Source organism: Impatiens glandulifera, chromosome 6, assembly GCF_907164915.1.
Source record: "Impatiens glandulifera chromosome 6, dImpGla2.1, whole genome shotgun sequence".
Lineage (NCBI taxonomy): Eukaryota > Viridiplantae > Streptophyta > Magnoliopsida > Ericales > Balsaminaceae > Impatiens > Impatiens glandulifera.
The window spans coordinates 50,862,073-50,888,290 of NC_061867.1; the positions used below are offsets into that span (position 1 = coordinate 50,862,073).

The window sequence follows — 26,218 nt, forward strand, 5'->3', positions numbered from 1 at the left end:
AAAAATCAATTTTCTGTATGAAATAAAGTTTCTTGACAAAAATAAAAAAATAAATCAAAAACACATATCATAAATACTCTTACCCTTTAGGGCTTGTTTAAGGGAGTGGTTTTTTCCTAAAAAATCTTGTTTGATTAAAATTTTAAAAAAAATATTTTAAATTTTTTTTTTACCAAATTATTCTTCTTTTTTATATTTTTATTTAATAATTAATTTATATTTTAAAAAAATAAAAGATAATTTTGATATTTAAATTAATAAAATGATTGATTAGATATTTGATAAGATGATTGAGTTTTATTTTTATCTCAATAATTAAATATCAAACAAATCCTTAAAAGGAAATTGTCATCTTATCAATATCAAACCTACTGTATATCTTGCAATATTTAAAGATAAGATGTGTAGTTAAACTTTTTTTTCTATGAACATGAATGATATTGGTTGGGAATGAAAAAAAAATTAATATTAAAAAATTTGAAGATAATTTTTTTATCAATATAATAATAATAATATAAACAGGGATTCACACAATCTAAAAAAGTAGTTTATAAAATATTAGAAAAGGCATTAATGATATTTTTTTATTAATAATATATATTATGGCCTTGTTTGGATGTGGTTATTGAAATAACTTAGTGAGGGAAATAATGATAATTGATAATGATTTTGAGGAGGTATTGATTTTTAAAAAAAAAAAATTAAAAAGTATTAATATGTATAAATAAAATAAATAATAATTTAAAATATAAAATATTTTAGTTAATGAATGGATTGATTTGATGGATAATACTAAGTGAAGTGATATTTATTTTTTTGGGTTATTTGAATAATCCAAAACCAAACTAGTTCTTAGAGTTTATATGTATCTTCACCTATAAATATTTGATTTCATATTGTATTAATTTACAACTACAAAGAACTAAACAAGATCTCTAGAGAGAATATTTGACAATGACAATTTCTCAAGTAAGATCTTCATTCATCATTATTTGCTTATTGTGCATTTGTGTTGGTTCTGTCTACAGCATAAAAGATGGTGAAAAAAAAATTATATATGGAGAAAAATCTATATATGGAGGGCCGTGTGTGAGCGCCCAGAACTGCTATGAAACTTGCATAAGAATGGGGCTTAGAAATGGTGGAGATTGTTATATGCCTCCTGGTGCTCATTACAATTTTACACCTTGTAATTGCATTCCTAACTAAAAATATTATTGTACTACTCTTTTATGTCATCAATAAATTGTCTCGATGATTTCCGTATTTGTGACAAGACAACTCAAAGAATATTATTTGCGTCGAGATATTTTCATTAATTTAATTTATTTTGTAAAACTAAATACTCATATTAACTTTAAAATTATAAGATATGGAGATAGTAAAATTAATTTCATTAAATTCAATGATAAATATTAAAGATTTTTATTAATTTCATAATTATAAAATATTGAGATAGTAAAATTAATTTCAGTAATTTCAATGATAAATTGAAAATTTGTTAACCATGAGAATATATCTACAAATTTATTATTAAATTGAAAAACAAAATCATCTGGAAATCAGAAACACTATAAAGAAATGGAAAATATTCGTCTTTTTCATTTTGTCAATCCTCATTTTGGTGTGGTATGGAAGTGAATATTTGTTTATTTTACAATCTCAAACAGAATTTTAGAATCAATAGTTTAATTTTTATTTTATGTACTTCGATAAAAAGTGACTTTGTAATCTAAATTACTTATAGTATTATTACCTACACAATATCATTACAAAAATGGATGATATACCTATTAAATTGTAATAAAAATTATCAAAATTAAAATTCATGCAATTTGTTAAGTGTCACTCTAATATCGAACTTATTTAAATTTTTAAACGATAAATGTTGAAGTAGAGCAAGCCGAATGAACCAATGAAACGGTATCAAAAAAATCTCTACCAAGTATTCTAAGCGACAGTTAAAATTATCCTTAGTCGATGGTTAGTAAATAATGTCAGAATAGGTTTTGCCAAATGATAATTGACATATATATATATATGCCCGAAATAGTAAGAAATTTGTACAAATAATAAGAGGATACTTGTAAAAAGACCTCCATATTAAATATCAAATCAAATAACTCGTTATTGAAAACAAGAAAAACAACTCCAAATTCGATAATTTCATCTCATTTGCTGCTAAAAAGAGGATAGACACGGACTCGAGAAAGCATAATCAACACAATCGGAAGGTATGAATAGTAAATGATCCATTGAAAATTGAGAGAATTATCCGGATCACAAAAATTCAAAATAAAACAATCGATTCAGCTAAATAAGATGTCTCATCAAACAAAATACAACACAAACTCAAATTGTATTGGTGAAAAGAAAAATAAAATATCCTCGTCTACTTGAAAAATTCATAAATAAGATTTAAGAATAATGAATGTATTTTCAATTTTTCTATTAACTTTTTCCTAAAGAAAGAGAAAATATTTTTTTATATATATTTAAATATTCTTAATCATAACAAGTAAACATTAACCTACCCATCAAAATAAATTATAATTCTCAATATTTAAAACAATATAAACCATTAAAGATACTTTTTTTTTATTAATTAATAACAAATTACAACTCAACAATTAGCTTGTTCTAATTACAACAATTTAACAATAATTATAATTTGTTGGATATATAAATTGAATTGTAAATAAATATTATAAAATTTGGAATAACTTAACAATTGTAGTCTAGTAATTATATTTTAGAGTGTTTCTTTCTGTTAGTGTTATTTCAAAAAAATGAAGTTAAAAGAGGTAAGTGTTTATAATATAACAATTAAGATAAATTCTCATAAGCAATAGATTTGACTTTGACTTTTGATAAATGGGGAGTTAAAGTAGATTGAACAAATACAAAATATCTATCGACATGCAAATTAAATTGTCAATATTTGAAAATTTATTGTACATAATTGTCTACATATATGAGTAATAGACGATTTCGAATCCATAGTTTCATTGTTATAATTAGATTTTGTTTTTAGATTTAACCAATTGAAAACTGATTGGATGATTCCAAAAGTATTCTCATTTGAGTTTTATAATGACATATAAATTAGATAGAACAAGTTAAAAGAACTAACAATAATGTCTCAAAAATACTTTTATATAACATTTTAGGCGACGAAACAAATCATTAACATTTTAAAAATAATATGGTATTTATTAAATATAAGCGTTTGTAGTCCAACGGTTAGGATAATTGCCTTCCAAGCAATAGACCCGGGTTCGACTCCCGGCAGACGCAATTGTTTTTATTTTCATTTTTTTGGATAATTGTCTCCAACCCACACAAAATCCATTTTCCAATCAATAACTTCTCACCAATCACATCACTTATATCATTAACCAAAATACAAAAATACCTTCTATTTTAAATTATTATTTTTTATTTTATTTATAAATATCAATACCCTTTAAGTATTTTTACAAAAAATAATCATTATTTTCTCAAAATCATCACATATCATCCAATTTTTCTCTCTCTTGGTTTTTTAAAAAACCCACAACCGAACAAGGCCTAATAGACTCGGGTTTCGACTCCGACTGTTTTTATTTTCATTTTTTGGATAATTGTCTTCTAAACAATAGACTTGGGTTTCGACTCCGACGCACTTGTTAATTGAGGTGTAATTATCTCTATATGGCTAAACAAACACAAAAAATATGCTTTTTATTTATTTTTTCTTTGGGCAAAAAAAATACATCGGGATACTTGTTAAACAAAATTGTATGGTTAGAATAATCATTTTGCAAGCATTTGTGGTCTAAACATTAGAATGTTTTTTTAAACAATAGATCGGATAGAGAATCAATCCACAAAACATTTTGTGTATGTGCTTCTGCGCTAATGTTTGGACCATGTTGTATAATATTAAAAGAGATTGGGATCGAGACAAAAGTTCGAGAAAACAGTTTAACTATAGTTAACTCTTTAATTAATAATGCTACAATTGGGACATCTATTTCATTTTGGTAATAAATCACAAGAAATGTTGATAAAGAGATTTTTCCCTTAACTATCATGCATGTCATCTTGAGGCTTGTTCTATGCAGTGGTTCTCAAATATAGTTATGAAAGATAAAAATTAACTCAAGATAGTTTGTGAGATTTACATAAATAGTAGATAAGGTGAGAGATTCGTGAAATTTGTCCAAATAGAGTAGTTAAAAGGGACTATTCATTTATCGAAATGGAATGATGAATGATTCTATCATTATTGAAGCGCTCATGATCTACAAATTGAGCTTAAGTGTTTGACCAAGTGATGATGATCTAGTATTTAGATAGGGATAGATCTTACATTGAATAAGAAAAATTAATGGGAATAGTCTTTGTTGATTTGGTAATAGTTTGTTTTTATAAATACAAGTATAATGATGAATTGCGATTTTTTTTTTTTAAAACACATTTGTGTATGGAGTTTGGGAGAAATTGAGAAATAATTTTAGATATGTTGTAATAGTTAAGTTTGCTATTAAAAGTGTAACTAAATTAGATTCACATCTCTTTCTATACAATTTTTTTTAGTTTAAATATATATATTTTTATTTTTTATATTAATTTTTAAGCTTAATTGTTATTATTATTTAATATATCCATTGGACAAATTATACTAATATTTAAAAAAAGATAACCCATTTAGATAACTTAGTACATTTCAATTAAAATACTATCATCATTTTTAAATAGAGATCCATATATTTTAAAAAAAATCTATAGATATTTAATTTTAATTAAACATGTTATATAAAAATTAATTTTAAAAATATTAAATTGTTTGAAACTAAAAAAAAAAAGTTAATAAAGATAATAAAATATCAAAGTCATAAATTAAATCACATCATAATATTTAAATTATGACTAAATTTATTAAATAATAAAAATTACTTTAACAATTATAACTTGATAAATTATAACTATTTTCAAATAAATTATATAAACAAAAACATAATAATAAATTCAAAATCTTAAAACTAATAAAAAATGTTTTTTCTCATGTAAATACTGTATTTTATTTATTTATTAAAATAACTAAAATAAAAAGATTTTATATAAAATAATAAAAATAATAAAAATAATTAAAAATAAAAGTGAGTTTAAATATTTATTAGAATAATATATAATTAATTAAGGGCCTATCTTATTCGCGCCAATTTTTCTCGCTGTACGAACTCTCTCTACTGTCAGGGTCATCTTCTTCTTTGCCGAAACCCTAGCTTTGATCATCTCCATCAAATCTCACTTTTTGATGTAAAGATTCTCAGGGAACTCGATTTTACACAAGTACGTGAAGCCCCCTTCAACTCAATGGAAGAGCCTCGTCGAAAACGCTCCAAAACCAGCAGGTTCGTATGATTCTGTATTGACATAAAATATATGTTTTTCTTCTGTAAATCCGTGATTTGGAGGATGAAGATGTTCAATTTACGTGTTTTATTCATCTTCTCAAACTTTCGATTAACCTAATGTTTATGTTTATGTTAGAGGAGAAGATGATTACTTGCCTGGGAGTATAATTGAAATCGAGCTTCATAATTTTATGACGTTCAGTAGCTTAACGTGCAAACCAGCATCGCGCTTGAATCTTGTAGTTGGGCCAAATGGTTCTGGTAAGAGCTCCCTTGTTTGTGCAATTGCGTTGGGACTTGGTGGTGAACCCCAGGTATGTGGAGGTTTATTTTGTGGTTTCTTTCTTAGAAACTACTATGTTGACATGTTTGTTCATGAAGCTACTTGGAAGGGCTTCAAGTATTGGAGCTTTTGTCAAACGTGGAGAGGAGTCGTGCTATGTCAAGATTTCATTGAAAGGAGAAAGTGAGGGGGAAATCCTCACTATTACTCGCAAAATGGATACTCGGAACAAGTCCGAATGGCTGTTTAATGGTATACTAATGGTTTGCCTTTATTATTGAGGCAAATTAAGTTTACATAAAGTCCAAAATGCGAGGTCTTATCTCCTTTAATTTATAAGCAATCAACACTAGTTCAAATCATTACATTGACATCAATGGGGCAATTCAAATGGATTCACTAGACTAACTTATAACTGCTTTTCTGCTCACATTGTGATCCTTTTTGGGAAACGGGAAAGGACTGACTTGATTGCCTTTATTTGTGATGCCAAATTCAAGAAGGTTCATTTGAAAATTATTTGTACCCGTGGAAAGAATACGACTGATGACTATGACTATCATAATGTACTGTGAACAAAAATGTAACCAGACTGCAGAAGAGGATTGTAGCTTTGAATTTGAAGAGGGTTGAATTAGATATGATGTTAACATCACAACTTGTCATCCTTGAGTAATCTGTTTGAGGTGCCAAGAGCTGTCTGTAATACATTACATAATTATCCTGCCATTTAAAGAATGAAACAGCTACCTATTTTTATCTAGCTGTTTATATATAATCCATGAATTAAATAAGTAGGCAAGTGACAGGTAATCCTCCCAGCAGTCTTTGTAGTGCAGCCTTAGTTTATTAACAACAATCTCCTTATTTTTCTTGTAGAAAAAATAACCTTGAGAAAGATTTGTTCTTGGCGCTGCATCTAACTTCAAAGAAATCTCATTGGGGAAGAAGTCCCTAGAATATAGATGTAGAGAGTCTAGAGACCCTAGAACTCTCACAGCTCAGTTATATTTTCTCAGTTTTTTTTCTCTTGTTCATAAAATTGGTGTTACTGAATCTGTTACTTTGTAAGCTTTTACATGTACACCTTTTCCTAGGTTGCCTTTATCTAAAAGGCAAAAAATTTAGAAAGTGAATCAATCTTTTTGTTCAGCTTGTATGCATGGTGAATGCCTATAATTTCTGTTCTTATTAGGACACATGATATTGTTTGATTCAGTTTTATTTTTGTTCTTAACTTGCGTGTGATGCCTTACATTTTTGAGTGTTTCTGGTTCACTAATTGATCTTCTTTCAAATTTCATTTTTTTGTTGTTTGTAAGTTGTGTCTGAGGATATATTTCAATGAATGCTTTTTTGATTACTTGCGCATGATTTCTGTCAGGAAAATTGGTCACCAAAAAAGATGTCCTCGAAGTAATTAAAAGATTTAATATCCAAGTAAACAACTTGACCCAAGTGAGTTCTTCAACTTTGCTTGCGTGAACTGCAATTTACAAATATGCACTTCTGTGGGATATGATCTTTCCTATTTTATTAGATAAATTCATATTCATTGTTGATTTAAGTCATGTTTCTTGCTTCTTCCTGACATAGTATTATGGCTTCATTTATCATCTATTTTTGTCTTCCAATCTTTTTACTATTTGGTCTTGGATGTTTTTTAGTTTTTACCACAAGACAGGGTCTGCGAGTTTGCCAAATTAACTCCAATACAGCTTCTAGAGGAGACAGAAAAGGCTGTAGGTGATCCCCAACTTCCAGTCCAGCATCGCGCTCTTATCGATAAAAGCTCTGACCTAAAGAAGCTTGAACGAGTTTGTTTTACAGAACCATTTTGCATAAAATTTTCACTCATATCTTTAGCAACCATTTTTTTATTGTTGTCTTCTTGCATGCACTTTTAGGCCATTCAAAGAAACAAAGAATATTTGGATCAGCTAAAGGCACTAAATGCTGAGCAGGAAAGAGATGTTAAGCGTGTTCGCCAAAGAGAAGAACTTTTGGAAAAGGTTTCCTCCGTATACTGTCTTTTCATTTCTCTTGTTCAAAATACAGTTAGATTACTTTCCATGTTGATCGTAGGTTGAGTCTATGAAGAAAAAATTGCCATGGCTAGAGTACGATATGGAAAAGACTAAATATCTTGAAGCTAAAAGGGAGGAGAATGATGCAAAAAAGAAGTTAGAGGAAGCTGTCAAAACTTGGGATAAACTCAAAGAACCAATAGAGTATGTGCCTCTATATCTGATCTCACATATCTTCAGTTGTACTGATCATATAGTGTTGTTTGCGCCTTGAGCTTCCAGATATACAGGTTTAGGTTTAACTAGATGATTAATAATAGTTGGGTAAGGTCATATTCATCAGTAAAGAAGGATACACACTTATATATAGCAAGATTGCATGTCTAACTGTATAGGGAAGGATCAAATAGTCAATTGACAACATTTTCTGATACACATTTTTCTTTTGCAAATACCCCACCATTTTTTATCTTGTTCATGTGGGGAACACAAGTTTTGATTGAAAGTTCTCTTAGAAGTTGTGAATATGTCCAAACCTGTGAAGTGTGTAATCATCAGGTGAATTTGGACATTACTATATAACTTAGATAGGAACATATATATTCTATATGCTGGAGCCTGGTGGTACTCTTAAAAAATGTGATGATTGCAAACACAAAGTATTGGTGGTAGATGGTCCTGTAAGAAAACTATAGGAACTATGAGGGAGAACTCTTAGAATTGTCTGCTTTATGTCCCTTTTCTAGACATTCTATTTCTTCCATTTGTCATTGTCCATTGAGTAGGAAGATGAAATATCCACGTACATGGGTCTAAACCTTTCCTGTATCACTTCACTTTTTTTTCTTACAAAATTGATATTCCAGTTCTTTATTACTGTTTGAATTTCTGTTATGCAATTTGTTATAGCAAACAAAAGAAAGAGAAAGCAACATTGGCTGCTAAATGCAAACAACTTGATGGTTTGCTGGGCGAATTTGCAAAGAAACGTACACAACTCCTGCAGAAGGATAATTCATTGGTTTGTTCTTGTGATAATTTAATAATGTTTTTTATTTCTCATTACTCGTGTAGTCTGGATATGCCATAGAAGCTGCGCCTATATCAATTTTATTCTAATAACGAACAGGGAGTGCAAGTTAGCGGCAAATATAATGAAATAGAAGAATTGAAGAGGCAAGAAGAATCTCGTCAAGAAAGAATACTAAAGGCTAAAGAAGATCTTGCAGCTGCAGAAACTGTGCTAGCTAACCTGCCTCCTTTTAAACATCCTAAGGAGGAGCTGGTAATCATGATTCATCTGTATTTTTTTGTTGGTTGAGATAGTTTGGTTTACTATGGAATCAGAGCTAGAAAACCTAATATTTATCTCCTTACTTTTAGAGGTACTGAATTGGTTACATGTGTTGGAAGTTGCAAATTGATTACAGGAAACAAAAGAAATATATGATAATCTAGTCGTTGATTAATTTGATATGAGATTTGTGGTCCCTAGGATCTAAGTTAGCTATCAAATTCGTTGTGATGGAGTTCTGTTGGATTTAAGGAGCTATTCCCATACTTGCAACTTTTTTGAAGTTCACATATTTTCATAAGTGCAAATCAGAAAAGGGTCCTATGCACTATCCAATTGTTTTCTATTTAATACTCTGTTAGCATCCCTATTATCCTCAATTGCTCATTATCTTGGTTGTTTAGAGTTTAAAATTACGGAATACAATTGTTATTGCTTTTTTAGTTTCTTCACTGTGGTCATTAATGATTTGCACCAGGCAAGACTGTCAGCTCAGATTGTGGAGTTGGGACAGTCTACCAGGGAAAAGAGGCTGCAAAAGTCTGAGCAGGAAAGAAGTCTGAATCAAACTAATGGAGCCTTAAGGCAACATAAGGACAGGTAATTTTTTTAAAGTAAAATTTATTTGTTCACCTTCCTTGTAGGCAAATGAACTCAAGGAATCCTCACTATAAATCCATTGCAGATTAAGAGACATGGAGGATACAAACATTAAACTTTTGCAGGCATTACAAAATTCTGGAGCCGAAAGGATACGTGAAGCTTACAATTGGGTGCAAGAACATCGCCAGGAGTTCAATAAGGAAGTCTTTGGCCCAGTGTTGCTTGAGGTACACAATATAATGTGTGGTGTTTTTTCCTTCGGCTATATACTGAATTTAGGTTGTTATGATCTTTGAATTTGGATACCAGGTGAAAGTCTCTAACAAGAAACATGCTGACTACTTAGAAGGCCATGTTCCACACTACATCTGGAAGGTGATCTCATTTATTCTCCTGTTTTTGCCTATTCTTACTTTACTGATCCCAGCCAAGTACCAGATTTAAAGCCTATGAAGCTCCATTTATTACTTCTAATTGTTGGCTATGTGATCAAGTTATTTTTATAGAAATCACTTTGACTCCAGATCTCTAACATTCAGGCATGCCTTGTAATTTTTATGGTATTCCCTCCTTCCTGATATATGGGTCATTGTTCCCTATAAACAACCCAATTTATAAGATTTCAATACCTTCTTAAACACTTGCAACTTCTAAACTATCCTTACCTACTTTTTTACATTTCCAATTTCTCTTCCATTATTGCTTAAAACCACACTCTTTGAGGAATATTTTGGTTCAAACTATTTCACACTTGCCTTATTAAAAAGTCCATCAAATACAAAGTTCTCATGGATTGAGAATATTTGAATTAGAGGATATTCAAATTAATCAGAAGGATACATGTCCCCTAAGTCAAGTCCTAGATATTAGGAAGATGATTATTCCTTATTATTTGGGAAATATATTGGTTGATTAGTATCATGTACATTTGTATTTGAAGGGTACTACCTCATTGAATAAAATACACACTTTTATTCTTCAAAATTCTGCATCATGTAAATTGAGTAGAGTACTAGCTAATGATTGTACCATTTCCTTTTTTTCCCATTCAGTTCTCCTGTTCTTTGGGTTTGATATTGCGCTGTAATTGCGTTTATGTTTTGTCCAGTAATGTCCTTTACAGGAATGCTTAGCTTAGTACTGACTGATTAATGAGAATTTCAACATTAAGAAAATCTGAGATACAATTGTCCCCTTTATTTTGAATTATAGGCTTTCATAACTCAAGATTCTGGTGATCGTGATATCTTATTTAGAAACATTGGGTCAATGGGTGTCCCAATCATAAATCATGTGGAAGATGAAAGTAGTGATGTTAATCCTTATAATTTGACTGACAAGGTATGTCAATTACTGGATTTTATTTAGCCTGCATTTATATGTTTGTCTGGTCAACAGTCATGGTATTAACTATTCACTCGTAAAAGATGCATGCTCTTGGTATACACTCAAGGCTTGACCAAGTTTTTGACGCACCACATGCTGTGAAAGAAGTTCTAGTTGGCCAATTTGGGCTTGACCACTCTGTATGTTTTCCGCATCATATATAAGAATCTCATATGATAATACATTTCCTGCATTGTCATTTTTAATCTTCCTCATATTCTTTTCCTAGTATATTGGCTCCAAGGAAGCTGATCAGCGAGCTAATGAGGTAAAGAACTTGGGTATTATGGACCTTTGGACCCCAGAAAACCACTACCGTTGGTCTAGATCCAGATATGGTGGTCATATTTCAGCATCTGTGGAATCTGTGGACCGTTCTCGTCTTATTTTGTGCCGTATGTGACTGGGGATTCCTTCTATTACATCAATAACAAACCTCATTTTTGTCTGTGGTAATCTGAAAATGCAATCATATATTCCAGAACAGGATACTGGGGAACTTGAGAAGCTTACTTCTAGGATAAAAGAGTTGACTGAGTTGGTCAAAACATTGGATTCGAGCTTGAGATCACTTCAAAGTGAGATAACACTTGCTGAAGATGAAGAGGCCAAGTTGGCGAGAAAACGAGTAAGCTAATAACAATTTGATCTTCTCAATCTTCATTATTAGTCTTTGGAAATATCTTTTGACCTTCAAACATTAGGAGTCAACCGGTCTGTATGTCTTAGGAACTAATATGTGATATCATGGTGCAATAATCTTAGGGTATCGGAATCTTGATTCTGTGATATTCCTAGCTTCTGTTCACAGAAGTTTTGAAAAGTTATACCTTTATTCTCTCTATATATCATAGTTCATTGTGATTCTATATCTGCTTTTAGATTAAGGGATTGGCATTTTGGTGGCATTATGCTGTGTGTTTTATTGATAATTGTGGTAGGTGAGTACATTTGTAGCCTGGGAAGAAACAATACTTGAGAAGATTAGTTACAGTAAAGGTTTTCTTCAATATAGTATTATGTGAGAGTCACCATACAACGTAGTGAATGCATTATTCAACAGTTAGGACAAGCTAGGAGGATTTTCCTGTGCTTATTATTGTGGGAAAGAACACCTTTGAAAATGTTTTCAGTAACCCGGCCCATAGTATTCACTGTCATTTTATTGATAGATAAAGAGCTCTTCATCAAGGGCTCTGTTCTGTTGATGAACCTGCATAATCCCTGAAATAAATACTCAGCGAGCTTGTTTCGAGTAATGTCCTATGTGACTGATTGTGTGTTATAACTGACATTTTAATGTGGTCTTGTTTGATTCCTACTTTTTTAAAGATTGGTTACTTTTAGAATCTCTTCATAGGTGTGCTGGTATTAATTGTTGGTCTCTTTCTATTTCCTCGCCCATCCTTCTTCTGGAATTGTTTACATCTGAGGATGTTGTTCCAAAGAAAGCCCCTATATACACCTAACCTCTTATCTGTCGAGTGTCACATTTCTAGTAGAATCATTGATTCCACATTCTCTATGTTCTGTTTGTTTATGAAAATGATTATTTGTATTGTAGGAGGACATTACAAGCCATGCAAGTATTGAGATGAGAAAACGGAAAGAAATTGAAAACCGCGTTAGTAAGTTTTAATATGACCTTATATAGTTTATTTCAAGCTTGTGAGTGGTACCTTAAGATCCAATATCATCCACTCTGCTTATCCTAGATCAAAGAAAGATAAACTTGAAATCTTTGGAACGGGAGGAAGACTTGCACTCGGCAATAGCAAAGCTGGATGAGCTTGCTGCTTCTTTTTTAGTTGAGAGGTTAAAATGTGTAATTGAAATAAAGGTAAATTTCTGTTCTAGCTCTGTGGAAAATATTTTGCAAAAAAAAAAATCTTGGACTGGGGTGACAATCGTGTGTTAGTGGTTTTATTCTTTGTTTTATAAACTACTTCATTGAACTTAATTTTAATTCATTATCATATCTTCTTCTTTTCCAGGATCTTCTGGTTAAAGCTGTTTCTCACAGAAGAACTTATACTGAAAATAACATGGCTTCTCTCCAACTTGAGGCAAAGGTAGTCAATTTGTGTATGCTAATGATGCTGGTACTTCATGCATTGGAGACCACATATTTCTTGTTAAGGAATTAGGTTGTTCTCTTGTGACCTCAGATACTGAGGATAATCAGCCAACCAACCTCTTGCACTGGATTTGTTGCTGAAAAAGCACATATTTTTGGACAAAACAATAAACAGAGACATTTTTATATTCTTTAAGAATTCGAGATCTATTTTTAGTCCATATTTAGAGGGGTAACATGGAAATATCTGATTCCTAATTTGTTCTGAAATGGAAACAATTAACATGAGATGGGGAAGCATTGTATATTTATCATAAGCTTTAAGAAATGATTTATCTTAATATTAATCTTAGTCTTTTGAGGAAACCTATAGTCAAGTAAGCTACCAAAGGTCTTTACAACAATTTTTACTTTGTTTAATTTGTAAGTTGTTGTTGATACGCCTATCTTCTTAGAATCTGGAAATCTCATCTCAGTTATAGTTTCCCATTTATTTTTATTTTTATTTTGGTAAAGAAGTAAGACAAACTTGGTCATGGGTTTCTTTTTTTGGATAGCTTACAACACCTTGTAGGGTAAATTTATTGGTACTGATGAGAAACTTATAACAATTAATCAGTGGAAACTCAAAATTGGTAGTCTTTGTTTTGTGTTAATGATCGAGTTATTTCTTCGAGGATTCATAATAAAGTTATGCAAGTTGAAGTTTTATAAAAGAAATTGTAATGAAAATGGCTTGTGTACAATTATGACAATTGATAGCTGTTATTTTTTAAGATGCATTACTTTGTCTTTTCCATTTTCTGGGGATAGCAGTTTGAAGATGATTGTTTTTTTATAATTTTGTTACTGCACTTGATTCCTTTCTGTATGTTAATTGCATGACTAAGTTATTTTCATTAGCAATTGTTAGCCACACTTTGAGGCCTATTCTTTTTTGTATATACTCATATTTATGCTAATTGATGTTTAAATTGCATATCAGATTAGAGAAATGGAGATCAATGGCAGACAACAAGAGAAGTTAGCTGAGCAAGCTGCTTTACACCTTGACAATTGTTAGTAATCTCTAACTAACATAATACATGTCCTTTCTATGTGAATTATTTGAATTGATATGTATTACATCAGTCAGGCGGCCTTAGTACTAAGTATGCTGACAAACCCAGAATCTTGCCTTACCAAGTAACCTTCTGAAAATATAGATTTGTTATTCTACATAACCTTTGAAAAATGCATTCATTATTATCCATGAACTTTGCACGGTTGTTCGTTTTCTATCTTGTACTTTGTTTACGCCATTTTTGCCACTGAACTTTGCCAATGTCCTAATATATCCCAAGGGAAATGCCAACTATGCAAATTTATAAGGTGAACAATATAGGATGTATGAAGAAGGGTGAGACATCGAGAAAATATGTGAGACCTAGATTGATATAGAAGAGAAGATACCACATAATTCTATTCATGTTAAATAACATGAAGCTACCCTTCCTATATAGTCCTTCACATAACAACTTCTGCCAGATCATTAACAAAAGAAATCTAGGGAAAGGTATTTAGTTGGTTATTGAGGCCAGTTGGTCCTACATGAGTTAGGTTGTTCTAGGGATTATATCATCACACCCTATCTATTTATCATTCTCATCACAATAGTTCATGGGATATAATAGGCATATATGAGCATATTGACATAGCTCAGATGAAACATGGCGTAAACAAAGTATAGGGTATAATCGAGCAACGATACAAAGTTTATGGGCAAGAATGGGCTTTATTGCATAACTTTGTATTAAGTTAGAATAATTGATAGTTCATTGCTGATTATTAATTAGCTAAGGCAGAATTGAAGGGGAATTTGTGATAAAAGCTTTGTGTATTATCTATAAAAACTCACATTTCTCTATTTAGATCTGGAAGTTGGTGTTAAAAGATTATGGCCCCTAAAAGTTGAATTTGTGTAACAGTTAGAATGAGATGGGATAATAGAATGCAAGAAGAGGTGGGAAAGGAATGGTCTAAGAATTTAGATGAGAGACTTGGAGAATCCTCCATAGTCGGACATGAGTTTTACATTCTCGATATTCATTCAATTCATACTCAATCCTAACCTTAATCTTACCCATTATATACTACTCTTAATGGGCCTAACTATTACATAACAAAATTAAGATTGCCCTACTTATTTCCACTTTGGTGTCTTCCTCTAGCAATCTCTTTCCAGCATATGTAATTAATGTATGAACTGCATGGTTGTAGTATACTTCAATTTATAAATTTATTGTTTTGGATGAATGAATTTCAATTGACTTCCATTTCTTAAGTGGAACATATTTCTGCAGAAGTATTAATGCTGTTAAGTTGCTAATACTTTTATATCTTGGTATAAGGTAAAAAGAAGGTGGAAGATTGTCGAAATCAATTGTCAATTGCTAAGAGGCGTGCAGAATCTGTTGCTATAATTACCCCTGAACTCGATCAAGCATTTCGCGAGGTTTGATAATTTGCTTCAGTGATTCTGTTGTATACTTTTGTATAGAAAACACATCTACTGAGAGCTTGTTTTTCACCTAACTCAATCTGCATCAAGATGTTAATGCTACTGCAATGCCCAGCAAAGTAAAAATGGGCATGTGAAATCGATCACTTCATCACTGATGTTATAGTACGAGGGAAAACCCACATACTACTATAGTGCAACTCATGATTAGCTTATGTTATATCGGCCCAATTTGGAAACACTTATTGCTTTAGTTGTTTGCATGTCTAAATCCTTTTACTGTTAAACCATTCTATAAAAGTGGAAGCTTTCCAAGTCATTCTGAAATTGAAGTATTTTCTATGTTTTTGAATGTTGTGACAGATGCCTGGTACTATTGAGGAGTTAGAAGCTGCAATTCAAGATCTTGCCTCTCAAGCCAATTCAATTCTTTCCCTAAACCATAACATTCTTCAAGAATATGAAAGCAGGCAGAAACAAGTAAAGACAATTTCTATCAATTTTTAATTGTAACATCACATGGTGCTTTATGTAGCAGTTTCTTTGGCTGTACAGATACGAGAACTTTCCACTAAGCAAGAATTGGATGACAAAGGGCTGAAAAAATGTTTGGATGAAATAAATAGTATAAAGGTGAGGAGACAGCATTTTTACTGTATAGCTGAATCCTGTTAGTGGTTCAACCAGTGTTTCTATTGATATTGGAATTCTTATAACTGAGCTTTAATTGATGACCATGTGTAATCATATGATGAAAATGAAAGTTGATCTAACAAAATGTTTCCTAAAAATTGCTTCTTGCATTTTGTTTACTCACCCGGTCTGTTTTTTCCTTACTGTAGGGAAAATGGCTTCCAACTTTGAGAAATCTTATATCTCAAATAAATGTGACATTTGGTCGAAATTTTCAGGAAATGGCTATAGCAGGCGAAGTTTCATTAGGTATATCTACATTATCCTCCAAAACCATACATCCTTATATTTTCCAAACATTTTTACCTGAATTATATATATATTTTCAGATGAACATGAGGTGGACTTTGACAAGTACGGGATACATATCAAAGTGAAGTTCAGGTATTATCACTTCTCTCCACTTAATCTGGTTCAGTCATCTTGGTGACACATTAGATTTATTTTTCTGAATTCTTTTTATTTAATAGGAAAATAAGAAGTCCCAAATTAGCCCAGATAAGATAAAATGAATCTACAATTATTTTGCTGTCTGAAATGATATTGGTGACATGTTGAGACAAACCCTTATGGTTAGGGTTTCATATACCAAGAAGGGAGATGAGAAAATGGAAAATATATTATAGATAAAGAGTCTATCAACAAGAATAACATTAATATAAGTTAACTACTCTATTTATACTAATCCTATCTAATTATGTTTACCTGCTCTGTCCACTAACAATGAAACCCTAGTATGTCACACATGGAGAAGGGGGAGACAACATCTGCATCTTTTAATCTAATTAATTTGATCTTTTATATATTTTTCCTAGTAATGTCTGGGCTGCTAAAAATAATCTACTTAATATTTTATTCAGTTATGTTCATGACTTGTTTATTGTGTTTGCGTTTGACAATTCCATCAGGAAAACAGGACAGCTTCAGGTTCTCAGTGCTCACCATCAATCGGGAGGGGTAATAATTCATTGAAATTAATCCAATTATTTGTTCATTTCATCATTATTCAATTGATGGCTAATTTCAGCACTCGGTCAACTATATATATTTCTAGGAACGATCAGTGTCGACCATTCTTTACCTTGTTTCTCTACAAGACCTTACTAACTGCCCATTTAGGGTTGTTGATGAGATAAATCAAGGTATGCTGTTTTTCCTTTGTAGTTTTTTTATCCTCTTGATATTTCAATGAGTATAACAAACTATTTATTTCAATTATATCTCAGGTATGGACCCCATAAATGAAAGAAAGATGTTCCAACAATTAGTCAGAGTTGCCAGCCAACCAAACACACCACAGTAAGATAACTGTAGTTTGGATTTTAGTTTTGAGCATTAGATGACTGAAATATATCTCTATTTGGATTTTGGATCTCGTTTAGGAAAATCGTCAATGAGTTTCTATATATAGATCCAACCTATCATATTACTTACATTTTTTTATAGTTTTTAGATCTCTCCAAATCAACATTTTGAGCTCTCATTGACCAGAAGATCAATTATATCGCTTGTTTGTAGAAGTACATTTTAGTAATTTAACCCATATAATCCCCAAAACTCACTTTTTCATTCAACAATAAGGTTTTTTCCTCAGCCATATGTGTAAATATTTTAAATAAGAAATCATTTAAACTACTATAAACGTTTGTAGAGTATATTAATGCTTCTTGTCTTGTTGTATGCAGGTGTTTCTTGCTAACACCAAAGCTACTACCAGACCTGATGTACAGTGAGTCATGTAGCATCTTAAACATATTCAACGGCCCTTGGATCGAGCCAACCGCAAAAGGTTTGATACTAAAACTTGTCGTCATTTTTTTCTTACATTCAAGCAAACTGTGTAAGCTTTCTCATCGATTTATTATGATTCAGTATGGAGTGGCGGTGAAAGTTGGAGTTCGGCTACTGGGTTGTTTTCAGGTGCAAGTATTTGCCAAAATTAATAGATTTTGGTGAAAACCGATAATTCCATACTATTATTATGTTGAAAGTGGTGGCTTATTCTGTTTTTAGTTCTTATGGTAATTATTTTGTAATGATTATTAAATGTTGTAAATTGTATTCAACTTTATAAATACAAGTTTTAGCTCTAGACATGAGCAGATTAGGGTAAAAATAGGGATGAATGGATTTTACAATTATTTTTTACATTTTATCTTTAAAAACATTTTAAGTTAGAATCAGAAGATTTAAGTAAAAATGTTATAATTTTATACCATGTTTACTGTCTTTTTTTTCCAAATAAAATTAAAGAATTTGCATATGAAAATAATTATGATCAAATTGTAATTATGCCATTTTTTAATAATATAGGCTAATAGGCTAGAGATTATATGAAATATCAATGTTCTAATAGACATAATAATTTATCTATTTTATAACTGTAATTAATATGCAATAATATTTTAAAATTATCATCACTCACATTTTATTATAATTTAGACATCACAATTCACAACATTATATAGAGCCTATTACTATTATGATTTTATAAAATTGAAAATATAATTGTGTATAACATAAGCAGAACACTATTATGAAATATAAATGTTTAATTTAACATAACAAAATTGGTATCATTAAAATATGATTATTTTTTTATATTATCTCCCTCCTTGAGAAAAAAAATAATTTATTAACATCATAATTATATTTTATTATAATTTAGACATCACAACATTTTATTGAGTTTTATAAAATTCAAAATATAATTATGTATTCCATTAGCATAATACTAGTATGAAATATAAATATACAATATAACAAATTTAGTATGAGTTAAAATATGATATGTTTAAATTAGAGTGAGAAAGATACAAATGTATATATTTAAAAAAAAAAAACAGTTTTATTCAACTAAATTATAATTTTGGTGGGAAAAAAATAAAGGAACTTATTTTCATCCTTTACCTTACCAAATATACAAACAAAATCATCCCAATTTTTATTTCGATATTTTTTTTTTGTAAGTAATTATAAAAGGATTCATTCATCTAAGATGTAACATTTTCAAATCTTAACCCTGACCCTCTTCTCTCGATTTCATACACTATTCATTGAAGACTAAGAGAGGTTGTATTTACTGTTTCTTATCTTGCGCCCTCATTATGTCACATTAATTATATACGACGTCGTTTCATTTAACGATTATAAATAGATCCTTATGTGACATTAATTATATACGACGTCGTTCCATTTAACGATTATAAACGGATCCGTTAGGGTTCGTAACTGAACCCTAACGAAACCATTAACAATGTTTTAGGATAAAGTTAATGTGTCACAATGAAAGTCCTAGCCTATCTTATCTCAGTCAACTACAAGAAATTGTTTGTCCTTATTCTCAAGGGGTCAAATGAGTCAAATGAATTAGTGAAAACCCAAAATCAAGGTTTCATTTTTACTGGTGCAGAATGGGCAGACCGGTTTCATAATCTCAGATTCCTCTCGATTTGTCTCCGGCACGGTGAAGAAAGATTCTTCAAGAATTTCCTTGGCTCACACAGAGAGTTTTGTTTTCTATTCTATTTTGGACTGTTTCCTCAAAATAGTTTTTTTTTTCAGCAAGATTTCGCTTTAGATATTCAATAAGCCATAGATTCGGAGCTAGCTCTGAGATCCCAGATATTCGTTTTTCAGATTTTGTAATAACTTTGATTTGTTGTAATGAGTGGTCGAGGTCGATATCCGCCGGGGATGGGTGGCCCAAGTGCTGGCCGTGGAGGAAATATGTCTGGAAACCCTAATTTTCAGCCGAGGAATGTCCAGCAGCAATACGTGCAGAGAGGTGGTCCACCGCCAAGTCACCAACAGTTCCAGAATCAACAGCAGTGGCTGGGGAGGAATCAATTGCCTGCAAATTCTAACCTCGTTGAAGTTGATAAGACTGTGCAGTCGGAAGCTGTTCAGGCAAGGTATGATTTCTCTACTTATAGCTCAGATTCTGCTGTTTTCTTGCTTGTTCTAAGTTGGGTGATGTTTGTTTTTGACTGAACTTTGCCAAATGGCAACTTATTAGGGTTTAGTGTTTGGATTCCATAGTAGTTAGTCATCCTCTGCTCTTTTCAATGGTGTTAGAAACTTATTAGATAGATTTCAGTTGTTGATGTTAAATGGATTTCTTCACAATAATCTGTTGTTTTAGCCATCAATTGCAGAGATTGGATTGGTATCTTCATTGTGAGCACAATATGTGCTATGCCTGTTTCATTCTGCATCTTGATGCATTTGAGTTTGTAAACTGATTGTCTGCTAATGATCTTTTGTTGAATACTATTCAGTTCACAAGATTGGAAGTCTCAACTAAACCTTCCGTCTCCAGATACTCGATTCAGAACTGAGGTATGCTTACGGGGTGACATTTTTTCGTGTATGACGTAATCCCCATTTGGAAACTAATAATTTTTCGAATTGGGAGTTGTATGTTGTGTATTAACTTCTGATTTAATTTGTGTGAAATATTTTCTTCTAGGATGTCACAGCTACTAAAGGAAATGAATTTGAAGACTATTTTCTAAAACGTGAGCTTCTTATGGGAATCTATGAAAAGGGCTTTGAAAGACCATCGCCTATTCAAGAAGAAAGCATTCCTATTGCTTTAACTGGAAGTGATATCCTTGCTAGAGCGAAAAATGGAACTGGGAAAACAGCTGCCTTCTGCATCCCTGCCTTGGAGAAGATTGATCAGGATAATAATGTCATTCAAGGTCTTCTTCTCAATCAATGAGTAATATCTAGAGCTTGTTTGATTATTTTTTTTATATATAAACCGTTTTTAGGAAAATAACTCGTTTGATAAAATGTGGATTAAGTGACTAAAATATCAATTGGACTTAATATTATAAAATGTTATAAAGAATAAAGTACTGATAGTTTGACATCTTAATTATTGATTTGAGTGTAGAACCTAACAAACCCTAGGAATCTGACAGCTGAACTCCTCATCATTTTTTGTATTTTCTACTTGAGGCTTATTTACATAATGTAAAATGGCAATGATTTCTGGGAATTGAATAATTTTGTCAGGCTGTAATGTTCAAAAGTTTGTTTAATGCGCAGTTGTCATAATTGTTCCAACAAGAGAGCTGGCCTTGCAGACGTCTCAAGTTTGCAAAGAGCTTGGGAAACATTTGAAAGTCCAAGTAATGGTTACCACTGGAGGAACCAGCTTAAAGGATGATATTATGCGTTTGTACCAACCAGTTCACCTGCTTGTTGGGACTCCTGGAAGAATTCTGGATCTTGCAAAGAAGGGAATATGCGTTCTTAAAGATTGCTCAATGTTTGTCATGGATGAGGTACTGTTTATTTGTTTCTCTACATCAACTATTATCTATAAGCCAGTTATTTAGTTTACGGTTTGAACCGATATTTTGGGTGCTTTGATAAAACTGAAAATTAAATGTGAATTAGTTAAGTGTGAAAAATAAATACTGAATGTACGAAATGAAAATATCTTAAATTCAAGTAACTTGATACGGAAGTTGGTTTGATAAAATGTGGAACTCGAGATGTACTTGGCGGATATTTCTCTCCAGCCAAATGCTCCACATGATAGATACGAACATAATTAACCTTTTTTTTGACAAGCCGGTACATGATTTAACATAGTGCATTTTTTGTTGGATGCTTGTGGCTTTTGGTATAGATGATGCATTTTTATGTGATTTCCTCGTCACTTATGCCAACACAGTTTGGTTTCTTGAAACAAATGATGACGTTTATTCCTTTTCAGGCTGATAAGCTTTTATCTCCAGAGTTTCAACCTTCGGTGGAGCATCTCATAAGTTTCTTACCTGCAAATCGCCAAATACTGATGTTCTCAGCTACATTCCCTGTTACTGTGAAAGACTTTAAAGATAGATACTTGGGGAAGTCATATGTTATTAATCTCATGGACGAGCTTACCCTTAAGGGTATAACACAATATTATGCTTTTGTTGAAGAGAGGCAGAAACTTCACTGTCTAAACACTCTTTTCTCAAAGGTTCTTGTTCTTCTACTTTTCATTTTTCCTCATTGTCAATTTGTAGATTAATGCTTCATGTTGCTATTTATACAGCTTCAAATAAACCAATCCATCATTTTCTGCAATTCGGTGAATCGAGTGGAATTGCTTGCAAAGAAAATTACTGAGCTTGGGTATTCTTGCTTCTATATTCATGCCAAGATGCTTCAAGATCATCGAAACAGAGTGTTTCATGATTTTCGTAATGGTGCTTGCAGAAATCTCGTATGCACTGGTATGACACAATGCTGTCTTCTAATAGCGCAAACTAGTAATTTTTTTTTGGCTATCTTGCTTAAAAAGTTGTTTTTTAGATCAATTCTTAGTATTCCTTAGAGGAAAGTTCAGGGCCTTGTGTGATGTGGGTTATTTGGGATTGTTTTCAAATAATCCAATATTCCAGTAACAATCCACTCAGCATCACACCATTCAAATCACCAAGCATAATACTCTTTAAAAAAGTTTAAATTATAATGTCTTCTTACTCAATTAACCTGGATTTTTATAACCTACATCAAACAGTGTTATTTGAAAATAACCACCTGTTTATTCAAGTAACCCCAGATCAAACAAGGCCCAAGCATAGTAGTTGTCATATATTGCTTTTATGGTTTTCTTTTTTGTAGATAAACGTTTTCTTGGAGCAATATCGTTCAATAGTCACATTATTTATTGGCTCCTTTGGTCATTATTCTAATTGCAATATACCCACTTCTCCTATTAGGGGTGAACAACTACTATGGGTTAATTCACAGATTAACCCAATCAAATCCCAACTAAAAATATGGATTGGATTAAAATTTTGGATATTCCAAGATTTATCTAAAACAATATACTTTCCTGAACTCTCGGTTGGATCATTTTGTTATGTGTTTGGAATTGCAGATCTTTTTACCAGGGGGATCGACATTCAAGCAGTAAACGTTGTAATCAATTTTGATTTTCCTAAAAACTCAGAAACTTATCTCCACAGGGTATGTTGGATATTATTATAGTTTTCCTTGTAGTTTTTCTTTTTTACTGAAACAGTTATTCTCGTCATTTCCAGGTTGGACGATCAGGGAGGTACGGGCATCTAGGGTTAGCTGTCAATCTTATAACTTACGAGGACCGTTTCAATCTGTATGTTAGCTATAGCTTATCTTTTTTTATCAAGTTGTTTAATTTGGAGAAGTTTTTCTTTTATCTGTGGTTTTAACTTTGAACTTCATCACACACCAGGTACAGGATTGAACAAGAACTTGGGACAGAAATAAAGCAAATTCCTCCACACATTGACCAGGCTATCTACTGCCGTTGACATTTAAATTTTTTCTTGATAAATGTTCCTCCAGCTGTCAACAGTAATTCAGGTGGGTTTATAGTTTATTGATTGATTATGATGTACTATTAAATTGCCAATCATTTCTTATTTGCCCCTCTTTTGTTGTTGTTTCTGTAGGTCAATGGTGGCTATATAAGAAAGAAAAACTTTGGGTTTTAGCACATTAATGGTAGTATGTAATATGTCCATGGATGCAAAGCTTTTATGTTTGTGGCGTTGTCGTAAGATTACTATGGACCTTGTTGTTACTCATTCTCATTGTTACCAATGCCCACCGAAGAAGAAACCTTTGAGTAGTAAATGAAGGAATGTTGTGTGTGATGTGGCATGTAAAGACAACTGGTAGTCGTCTTAAGTTAATCCCAGACTATTATTGCTTAAGACGAAGTTTAAATTTGTTTGTGTTAATTCCAGACTATTATTGCTTAGAACAAGTTTACAGTTGTTTTTGTTAATCCCAGACTATTATTGCTTATAGTCTATTACTCAAGTTTGTTTTAGCCTCCTTTAGAGTTTTTTTTTTTAAAAGAGTTTTCTGGGTTGTTCTTAGTTTTGGGTTGGCAGTTTGAAAATTTGAAGTTTTATCCCAAGATGTAGAAGATGAGTGTGGGTTAACACAAGGTCTAGGTCAAATAAAAGTATTAGCAAAAAAATGTGTTTATATATTCTTTGAAGGGTGCTTTGCTTCCCAGCTAACTTCAAGTTTCTTGACATTTTTGCCTATTGACAAATTCAACAATAGGTCACAGTGTGTATTATTGTGCAAATAGTTTACACCCTGTACTCTCAGCATAGATAGGAGTACAAATCACGATGGTAAGAATATTATGGTCGCATAGATTCAAACATTAAGAACTCCCCATTGACAATTATACAGCAAACCTTAGTTCTTCAATCTCACTAGATTAACCGAACATTCTGGGTTATGCAGCTGAAAATTCTTGTGTGATGTGTTTTTTTAGGGGTTTTATTGTCGCAATTATAGGGTGCATGATTGAAATCTTATATTTCTAAGTTTAACTGGTAGTTGATCGTGGATGACATTTGTTTTTCTGTCTCAATTATGTTTCAAACATTAATCAACACAATTAAATATATAACATTATTAATATACTTATTTATCTTTTATATTTTATATAAGTTTTAAATTTATTTTTTTATAATAATATGAATTTTTTATAATATTATATTAAAATTTATTATTTTATCATAAATTTTTTTAATTTTTTAAGAAAATACAGGATAATACAATATTTCGCAGGAATTTTTGAAATCGAATGGAAGTTTATAAAAATAATCTCGAATGAGAGTGGAACAAGGATGTTTTTTTTAATAAAGGAGAATTAACATGACACCCAACAGTCCTACGCTTAAACTCAAAACGCTTCAAGATGAAATCGAACTCGTGACATTTTGTTAAACGCATTATTCGTCATAATCCTCCTAATTGCTATCCGTATTTATGAGATTAAGGATAACAAAAGGGTTTCGAGTCTTTGTCCCAGTCCCCATATGTGTACCATCCTTACCCATCCGCAATAATTTTTTTATATAACATGCTCACACCGATTAGGGAGGGTGATACATCTAAATAATATGTAGATTTGATAGGATGACACTAGTGTTTATTCTTTTTCAAATAAATGACAATTTTGAAACACATAACAAAATAGAATGGATCTAAAAGATATTAGCTCTATGAAAATTTTGTGGGCCCTTATTTTAAAAAATAAATAATAATAATAATCAAACCTAGACTTGGGCCTGACTTGGGCCAAAATTTATCTAAATTATTCTTATAAAGTTTGCCTTATATTATTTAATATTTATTAGGTAAATAAATTAGCTGATCCAAACCAAAAAGTCCAAAGCTCATGAATGTTTTATTATAAGGATGGATAAATTAATTGGGCTCAGGCCTAAGTCTAGGTTTTAATATTATTTTATTTAAAAAAAAGGACCAGCTAATTTTTTAGGAACAAGCCTGATTCATTATTATATATTTTATTTTTATGTTTTTCTTTATAGATTTTACTGATCTTAGCAATAATTTGATTTATAATTTAAAAAACAAAATTAATTAAATAGTTATTTATAGTTTTATAATAATTGTTTTTTTTATGTTTAGTCTTTTTAAAAAATTTCTTTTAAATTTTTATATATGTATATTTGTTTTGTATATCATTTCTTTTAAATGCATATATACATATAAGATATAACAATGTTTCTTATAATCAACTTCATGGTGGTCCAATCATATAAATCCAACCCATTTTTAAATGGGTCAATTGCTTTAATTCTTACTAAACCGAATAAATTTGATTTTATAGGATGAGTTCATTTTACTTCAAAATAAGATGTGTATCTAGAGGCCCATAATATTTAGCAGACCAATTTTAGCAGCCTCTTTCTAAAAAAAATTAATAATAATTTAAGGCTTATTTGATTTTTATTTTATTTTCTCTACAAAATAAACACATTAGGTTAGTTTCACAATAACATATTTATTTCATTTGTTTCATTTTAATAAAGAAAAAACTTCTTTAATTAGTCATTTATTTTTAAATAATTAATTTGGGACTGGGTTGATATAACGTCTATTCAAAAAAATATTATTATTAT

General features: G+C 31.1%; 2 protein-coding genes and 1 non-coding gene across 3 annotated transcripts; all 3 read left to right on the top strand.

Moving 5' to 3' along the window:
* The first annotated feature begins 3,225 nt into the window (after positions 1–3,225).
* TRNAG-UCC lies at positions 3,226–3,297 on the top strand. Its single transcript has one exon. It is a non-coding gene; the product is annotated as a tRNA-Gly (tRNA).
* A 1,915-nt stretch (positions 3,298–5,212) lies between these two features.
* Positions 5,213–18,372, top strand: LOC124941424 (structural maintenance of chromosomes protein 5). The gene is made up of 30 exons (XM_047481751.1): positions 5,213–5,399; positions 5,539–5,716; positions 5,784–5,937; positions 7,070–7,143; positions 7,353–7,502; positions 7,593–7,697; positions 7,771–7,916; positions 8,622–8,733; positions 8,842–8,997; positions 9,485–9,606; positions 9,692–9,836; positions 9,919–9,984; positions 10,822–10,950; positions 11,037–11,135; positions 11,225–11,390; positions 11,478–11,623; positions 12,560–12,623; positions 12,711–12,835; positions 12,990–13,067; positions 14,058–14,130; positions 15,463–15,566; positions 15,936–16,052; positions 16,128–16,205; positions 16,415–16,514; positions 16,595–16,649; positions 17,174–17,222; positions 17,320–17,407; positions 17,492–17,564; positions 17,951–18,054; positions 18,138–18,372. The coding sequence occupies exons 1-30, from the start codon at positions 5,362–5,364 to the stop codon at positions 18,206–18,208; spliced, it is 3,165 nt and encodes a 1,054-aa protein (XP_047337707.1). The 5' UTR covers positions 5,213–5,361; the 3' UTR covers positions 18,209–18,372.
* A 1,268-nt stretch (positions 18,373–19,640) lies between these two features.
* Positions 19,641–24,094, top strand: LOC124941714 (DEAD-box ATP-dependent RNA helicase 8-like). The gene is made up of 10 exons (XM_047482063.1): positions 19,641–20,179; positions 20,546–20,606; positions 20,737–20,971; positions 21,324–21,562; positions 22,000–22,251; positions 22,327–22,507; positions 23,158–23,246; positions 23,321–23,394; positions 23,494–23,624; positions 23,714–24,094. Exons 1-9 carry the CDS (start codon positions 19,932–19,934, stop codon positions 23,570–23,572), a joined length of 1,458 nt encoding a protein of 485 aa, XP_047338019.1. The 5' UTR covers positions 19,641–19,931; the 3' UTR covers positions 23,573–23,624; positions 23,714–24,094.
* The last annotated feature ends 2,124 nt before the right edge of the window (positions 24,095–26,218 follow it).